Source organism: the organism of the source record quoted next, unplaced genomic scaffold (genome assembly GCF_019419815.1).
Source record: "Pyrus x bretschneideri cultivar Hongxiangsu unplaced genomic scaffold, Pyrus_bretschneideri_v1 Contig120, whole genome shotgun sequence".
Classification (NCBI taxonomy): Eukaryota; Viridiplantae; Streptophyta; class Magnoliopsida; order Rosales; family Rosaceae; genus Pyrus; species Pyrus x bretschneideri.
Window position 1 is genome coordinate 232,261 of NW_025999414.1, and position 8,414 is coordinate 240,674.

General features: G+C 35.8%; 1 protein-coding gene across 1 annotated transcript; it reads right to left on the minus strand.

The window, feature by feature from the left end:
* Window positions 1-1,897: 1,897 nt before the first annotated feature.
* On the minus strand, window positions 1,898-8,121 carry LOC103949960 (COP9 signalosome complex subunit 2). The gene is made up of 12 exons (XM_009361099.3): window positions 7,961-8,121; window positions 7,741-7,833; window positions 7,559-7,637; window positions 5,520-5,760; window positions 5,363-5,437; window positions 5,135-5,269; window positions 3,907-4,094; window positions 3,232-3,300; window positions 3,060-3,150; window positions 2,801-2,935; window positions 2,498-2,610; window positions 1,898-2,382 (listed from the first exon to the last, which is right to left on the minus strand). Exons 1-12 carry the CDS (start codon window positions 7,968-7,970, stop codon window positions 2,292-2,294), a joined length of 1,320 nt encoding a protein of 439 aa, XP_009359374.1. The 5' UTR covers window positions 7,971-8,121; the 3' UTR covers window positions 1,898-2,291.
* Window positions 8,122-8,414: the final 293 nt, after the last annotated feature.

An 8,414-nucleotide genomic window follows, 5' to 3' on the forward strand; every position in this document is an offset into this window, starting at 1 on the left:
GGTATCAGAGTCTAACCCTGGTCGCGAGTGTGCCGACGAGGACGTCAGGCCCCTAAGGGGGGTGGATTGTGACATCCCACATCACCCAGGGGAGTGATCCTTAAATGTATATCCCATCCCTACTTAGCACAAGGCATTTTGGGAGCTCACTGGCTTCGAGTTCCGTAGGAACTCTGAAGTTAAGCGAGAAGGGGGCTAGAGCAATCCCATGATGGGTGACCCACTGGGAAGTTGCTCGTGACTTCCCAAAAACAAAACCGTGAGGGAATGGTAAGCCCAAAGCGGACAATATCGTGCTACGATAGTGGAGTCGGGCCCGGGAAGTAGTCCCGCCCCGGGCGGGGATGTGACACTTTTGATGTATGTCAACTAATTATTGTAAGTAAATTGCCTCCAGTTGTTCAATCATTTAATAACAAGAATCATTCAAACAGAGAAAGCAGAACTACTTGACATTGCATATTAAAATTCATTAAAGCTCAATTCACATCATTATGCTCGATAAAAGGAATTACGGAAGCTCCAATAGAAAAAAAATATTTCGAAGATGAACCTGTTCTCATTCAATAGTTAGGAGTTCTTGACGATATATGTCAAAAGGAAAGGTGCTGAGTTGGAATCTCATTCTAACGAAGGATTATTGTAGTTCTAGATGATCATATTAATAGTTATATTGACAATTATCTTGGTTCTCAAATTTGTGTTGATAGTTATATTTAAGCAACATTAACAATTACAGTGACAACTAAGTTACATTTGTGGTGAATATGGCTTAAAACCTAAAATTTTTAGCCCAGAAAATTTAGGTTTTAACCGAGAAACAACTTTTTTGTTCCAACCCTTTTAACCTAAATTTTTTAGCCCGAAATTATTAAAGAATAAATTTAGGCTAAATTTTTCTTTTAAGTAAATTTTTTTTTTTAAAAAAAAAAAGTTATGTACACTATCCTAATTTAATTTTATGAACATTTTAACCAAAAAATATTTAGATTCCGATAAATATTGAAAAATCACTAAATTTTGGTGAAAATTGAGTTAAATAATTTTTTTAATTATTTTAGCCATTTGTTAAATTTGGGTCGTTAGATTTTTTTTTTTTTTTTTTTTTTAACCTCACATCATTTTCTGGACTAAATCCTGGGCTATTTCTGGCTTTGTATTAGGTTTTAGGTCTAATTTTCCACTTGGGTTGCAATGGATTGGGGAGGGGGGGGGGTGGGAATAGAAGGGGAAAAATAGGCTTTAGCACTTGGGTTGGAGTTGGTCTTATAGAAAGGAAATCCTTTCTCAGTTATTATAGGCAAAGCCCCAAAAATATGAGTGCAACTTCTAGAGATGACATATCCCTATAAAAACTGTAATTTTTAGTCATTCCGTACCTTGCCAAAAAAACCGATCCTTGTTTAACAACCACACATTGTCTAACCAATTCTCACTCGATATGTTCCTCAAAATATCTAATTCGTGCGGATTCTTCCCCCAACTAAAGAAGAGCTCTTGGCAGAATTGCCGCATAAGGACCACTACTACAAATGGTACTACACCCTTGATCGTCAAATATCGATTGCTTGTTGAACCCTGTAAATGTGAATTGCGTGAAAGTAGGATACTCCAAATTCGGGAGTCCGAGAGTTTTATAAAACGTTCTTGATGGAAAAAAATGTGAACAATAGATCCCACTGAATTAAATTTGGTCCATGAATCTAAGAAATAGTGAGAATTCTGAATCTCTCTCAATTCGAAAATCCAAGATTTGAATTGATGTCCTTTCATTTAGTCCTCCTAAATTGCATTAATTTATCCTAAAGATTTTATTTCAGTTGGAATTTTGTTCGAAAATGGTTGAAGCACTTGAATAGGAGGATCACTCTGACTATAGCCCTTGGTAAGTTTAACAAAGACGAAAATGATATATTTGACATTATGGATGACTGGTTACGGAGGGACCGCTTTGTTTTTGTGGTATTTCTGAATACAAGCCAAAAGTATTGTAGCCCAAAAGCCTAAGCTGCAAACATGTACTTAAAAATGAAGCCATTACCGATTTCAAAGTGACACAACAGCACCCATTAAACAACCCTCCTAAATTGAACGTCGACAAATGGCTCTACTTACTCCAAATACTTGAGAATATACTGCTCAATAAATCAGCAGCTTATGCATGAAGTTATCAAGCCCAAAAATTAAGTCTATTCACAGCTCATCCAGCATTGGCCTCCGAAAGGGGTAAAAGTTGGAGCTCAACTCAGAACATAAGGCACAGTACAGATCATAAACCATATACGCCATTCTCAATATACTCGGTTACTGATAGTTTGGTAAAGAGACCTTAGCTGAGTGTTCCATTTATCTACGGCAGCATACTTCTTCATTCCCTTTGACCTACACAATGTTCACATATGAATCAGTGGGAATCGACAAGAGAAAGCATTAACATCTACCATGATCCATTATGCATGGATTACGAATTAAAAAGTACAGAGTCAAGGAAACAGACCTGTCACCACGCTCTAAGAGCCGGTTCACCTGATCAATATGTCCATCAATTCGGTTATCCAATATAAGTGAAACCAAAAGTTGCTCCACATCTTTCTCCGGAACATTAAGTTCCTGAACATCAACAAACTTTAGTAAGTTTACAGGTGATATGAGGAAGTTAATAATGGCAGCAGCAGTGGCCGTATTGGAAAAATGCATAAATTAAAGTATAAAATAAAACCCATCAAGTATTTGTGAACAGTTAAACAAGCACAACAAGGCAATGGAAAACAAATACGACAAGACAGAACCTATGGATCACCTTTGATATGAAGGGAATCCGAATTCTTGTGTACGGCTTGATAAGTTTGAGCAGCACTTGTGTCCTAACATTCTTCAACAGATCTTCAATATAGTTTCGGATGAATGGATCATCCATAATTGTCCTCCTGTTACTCTGAGAAAGTACAAATACCAACTCAACTAAGTGAAGAAAGAGACGAAGGAAAAATGAAAGAAACACACAAACACCTAGGAAAGGTTAACTATTCACGTAACATCAGGTTAGTGAAGAATACCACCTTAAGAATTTTCTCAAACTCCAGTATCTCATTTCGTTGATATGCTGCAATCAGATTTGTCATTGCCAAGATCTCAGGATCGTTTTTATACCTGTGGAAGAGATATCATAAGAACAAAGGCAGATGCAAAAACTTGAAAATAAATATAAAACAAAATGTTTTTATAGCTTACGGCTTCGCTTCTTGACCATCAAATGGATTAACTTCTGACTCCATCAGCATATTAGCCAGAACTAAGTACCTGTCAAGCAATGCACATTGAATATGGAAAAATTAGTGAAAAATGTGTAATACTCCCACAAACTAAATCTACTGTAAAACCCAGTCCAGATCAAGTCATGGATGGCTGCAGTATATCAACCTAAGGAATATTTCTCATCCTATATCACTAAAAATTTATATTTACATCTGTACTAAGGTGACACATCAAACATGCTACGTGTTGGATAATAAATTTAAACTTTAAAAACAGTTATTTGTCAACAATTTCAAACATACCCTTGGCATAAAGATTCATCGTCTTAAATCCCAATTATGGTACTTATTATCCAAATAGTAATATAGTAAGTGCATTTTACATAAAATTTGACTTCTGATTCATGCTTGAGCTGGCAGATATTTCATGAACTAGACTCCATTATTACCTGATAATCTAAGTTTCTTACGCCTCATAGATTATAGTACATGAGAATTAATAGCCTGACCTCTACATTTTAAAGCTATCAACACTCTATACACACACATACATGAGGAAGAGAGAGACACACAGACAAAATGGGCACCTATTTACAAGTCTAAATGAATGAGAAAAATAGAAAGAAAACAGATGTGCCGCTGGAGAGCATACTTCAAGCATTGTATACGCCTCTGGTTCCCAGCTTCATCGTAGTTCTTAAAGGCTTCAAAAAAATCTGTGGCTGCATCTGCCCACTGACGCTCAGCCATATGCATCTTACCCCCACACTCACGAATTATTCCCATGATCCTAGGATGAGGTATTGCTGACTTGATTGCAAGAGCTTTTTGGTATAATTGCTGCATCCAATCTAGAGTCAGATGTTGCCAAATCACAACGGAAAACAGGAACATGGAAAATAATAAAAAGTAAATTGCTGGATGAATTATTCCCTACAAAGAGAATGGTAAGGTGGCATTGTTCGCCTTTTACAAAATGTGGCACACAAGCTACAAAAATCCATTATATTCTCCCATCAAAATTCATTCAATGGTGAGGTGTTCTTCCCTTATACTTTAAATGGGCTACATTCCCCTTAAGCAAAATGTATATGTTGTTACACCATCATGAGAAACTTTTATATTCATGCTTGTTGATAATACTGACTAACGGTCATGAGGGATACAAACAAAATCTTTCAAAATTGCACATGTAAATGTTTGACTATATAAAATTTTGTTTTATATATGCACTTGGTGCTTGGCTAGGACACTTTTGAACATTGGTGAATTTTGAAGAAATGGATATATGAAGGTTTATACATGCAATTCTTTTAGGTTTAGGGTTCGGTAAGGGCCGCTTGGGTATATTGTGGGGGAGAGGAGTCAATTGAGTCCCATACACTACCAATCCAATCACTCTATTCATCATTAACAATCAAAGAAATTGACCTCTAGAAGATGACAATTCGCATAAACCTCTAGAGGTCAGAGCAAATGGCGAATCATACACACAAGGATAAGGAAAAAAATAATACTAACAAAATAGCAGAGATCAAACCAAATGATGAATCATACATACAAACCAAGACATATGCTAACACAGTAATACCAATTCCCCCACTTGTGCTATTGTAATAAATATAAAAGTGAAACAACACCTGAAAACCAAAACTGATCAACTCAAGCTTAAGTAAATAATGAAATTTATTTTGTAGTTATTATTTGTCCTCCATCAGTGATGAGTATCGCCATTGCTGGTGTAATTCAATTAACCTTTATATCTTTGTTCTTTAATTCATCCAAGTCCTACATCACAGACTAGCAAAAAATGCATATGACATAGAGTAAGAGCGAAATACAGAGCTTAAATATGCATGTCATCCATAGAAGATTCTTACCTTAAGCTTTTTGTTATTTTTAGTCTCAGTGTACATTTGAATCTCAATAGCGTAAACCTCTAGGAGTTGACTTCCTTTCTTTTGGTCATCAGTACCATCTTCCTTTTGACAGGATTTATGGAGTTCCTTCAAAATCTAATAGTTCAACACAGGTTACTCTCAGCCTTTCGAGATCACAATCAGAGCACAATATGATGATAAACGGTGTCATCCAAACAAACGGATTACCTTACTCATTCGCCCATATTCACCCATATCAAACCAAATTTTGCAAAGCTTAAGATTTGTCTTAAACCAAAGTCTCTGCACGAAGACATCAGAATATTGTATTCACATATCATATTGGAAAGAAAAAACTAATGATAAAACAAGGTTATATTATGACCTCATTCTTTGCCTCTTCGAGGGCCTTTAGAGTGGTCTGATAGAACTCTTGCAGGAGACCAAAGTTCTGACTAGCTGAACCAGAAACAAAATCCATAATATTGTTTATACATTTTTCACTGTAATTCCTTGTTACTGCTGATTTGATGTATGTCAACATCACCCTGTATGCATCCATCATTTCTTTATACCTCCCCAGACGATAATAGAGCTTCACGGTTTGCTTCAAGGCTTTAAATCCCCTGCAACATATTAATTTTATTATTACTACTACAATTATTATTAACTAGAAGAAGAACAAGAAACTTTTAATATCAAAAGCTATGTACAAAAACATTAAACCCATATTCACACAAAAATTACAATAAAACCAAAACACTCTTAACGCCTGATAGCAAAAAGTCAAAAAACTAACAACTTAACAACACTGCCATGACATCTACAAAACAGATGCAGAAACAAAAAATTCCTCCTGAGACATGCAGAAGCGGATGCCCACAACGCTGACCAAATCTAACTCAATCCCAAAGATCTTCCACACAAACCCGCTTGATATACTAAGAAATTCTCCTTTTATGTTCCAAAAATTAACCAACACATTGTTTACCACATAAAGCTAACTGACATATTGCTAATACTAAACTACGCAAAAAACAAAAGGAAGCCAATCTATTGTAAAAAGAACTACCATAAGATTTGAATGTAAACCACCTTGAACAATCAAATGTTCTGGGAGGAACATACGAACCCTCTTCCACCTTTCTAACAGTGAAATAATCCACCTTCAAACTGTAGATTACCACTGACCTTTCCCATTGTCCTTCAAATTATAAGGAAAATAAACAGAATCTGCACACCTTGCAATACAGCCAAGAGGCAAAGTTGGCTTGACGAGCATAGATGTAAGAAGTGGGAGCAATAAAACCAAAAATATTCTCAGTGATTTCTAGAAAGTGAATGAAACCTAGGAATCAGCATCTCCAGGGAGCTTCCCCCAGCCAACTAACCTCCAGAATCTCACCCTCTGCCTATTACTCACCACAAACTTCCACCAACTTAAACAAATAAACGAAAAAATTCCCACTGAATTTAGTAGGAAAGCCGACAAAGTACACAAGTGATAAGAGTACAAAACTTAACCCCCTGGTAACAAATTAAATTATAAGGGATAGGATTTCAAGAGTAATGGAAAAGGAAAGACATGAGCATAAAGCTTATAATGCACATATTCACCATAAACAAGACATCGTTTTATATCGCTATAGTACATTCACAAAATAAGGAGCATTAACGGATATAGGTGCAAATTGATGGATGCAAAGAGCTCTAAACCACCAGGTTTCTTAACTCCAGTTCAACCGTTATTGTTTTAAGACTTCATGAACCCACAAAAGCAACCAGAAATAAAATACATCAGAAGGAATTCCAATGTCAAACTGCCATAACCAATAACAAAATGATATGGAGTCGAATAATGTTTAATTTCATCAAATTTGTTTTACCACACTTTATCCAGTTTAGTATTAAGGTGCCACAATAACCACTGATATGGAGTCGAACATGATTCATCATGTTATTCTATATTGCCCCAATTCCCTCCCAGATCATACGTTGTGAGCTGAATTGAAATTGCATAGTTTTGTAAGACAAAGCTTTCTCCCATAGGCAGAAAAGTAGCGACCTAAACAATAGAACTAAATTCATTAAGTTGCCATCAGTTCCAGCATCATACTTCATTCACAATTAAATGGAGACGGTATTGTGATAGAAAACGAGAAGGGAACACAAAAATAAAAAATAAAATGAACAAAAAAAAAATAAGACAACCAGAGGATTGATACGAACGATAGAGAGCTCATTTTCTCCTTCTCACCCAAACACTCAAGATTATGCCGATTTCTCACCGAATCCCAACTCATTTCCTCTAAAAAAAAAAAAAACCAGAAAACGAAAAGTGCGAATAGCAACGAAGAATTTAAAATCCTAGGGCTGCCAAAACTCATTAACATTTTAGAGCACAAAGTTATTTCGGTTAATTACCACTCGGCCTTCTCAGGCTCCATGCGAACAACTTCGTCGAACCCCGAAAGTGCTCCTTCTGGATCTGTCTCAACCAAACCTGAATTTTTTTTTTTTAACAAAAAAAGTTAGGAAAATAAAACCAAAAACCATTCAGTACAAAAAGAGAAAAGGCTGAGAAGAAAACTGAAAGTTAATCGTACCTTTAGAGTTGTAATATTGGTTCTCAATGTCGACGTCCTGTTCCTCAGGTTCCTCATCCGAGTACTCGAATCCGTAATCCTCCATATCAGCATCTGCATTCAAACACATAAACAACACGCAATGCTATTATGCATAGAGAATGCGGCATTCACTCACTTCCTTCAGTACTCTTTAGAAACCCTAATCACAAGAAAGACTTTCGTGAAGAGAGAGAGATACCGGAGCCCATGACTGAACAGAACCAAGATAGAATCTGGGTTTTCAAAGCGTTCAGGATTCGGGAGCTACTGAAATCAGAGCAGAGAGAGACCGAAGAGAAAGAGGGTTTGGATTCCTCTTATTAGGGCATTCCGATCGATAGGTGATTGTAATTTTGGACCCACTTTTAAAATTTTATATGAATAACAACCAAACTTTTAAAATTTATAATAAATAACAACCAAAACTTGATATAAGGTTTCGTTTGGCAGTTCAAATGGTGCTGATTATTTTAATCGAATAAGATAAATAGTTATCGGATAATACTGATTAAATTAGTCACGGAATTTGGTGTAATCTAAAATTAATGACCGTATTATTTATATTGTGTTTGATACTAAACTTGATAAAAATAAAAAATAAAGTAAAAAAAGCAAATTTATACCTATTGTATTTTTATCATATACATACCCTT

Bases quoted from the DNA above. Each gene is read 5' to 3' on its own strand.
- LOC103949960 (XM_009361099.3), bottom strand. The intron at 7,638-7,740 runs GTACGATTAACT...AAAAAAATTCAG, and splicing joins CCAATATTACAACTCTAAAG to GTTTGGTTGAGACAGATCCA. The intron at 5,761-7,558 runs GTAATTAACCGA...AATATGTTGCAG, and splicing joins GAGCCTGAGAAGGCCGAGTG to GGGATTTAAAGCCTTGAAGC.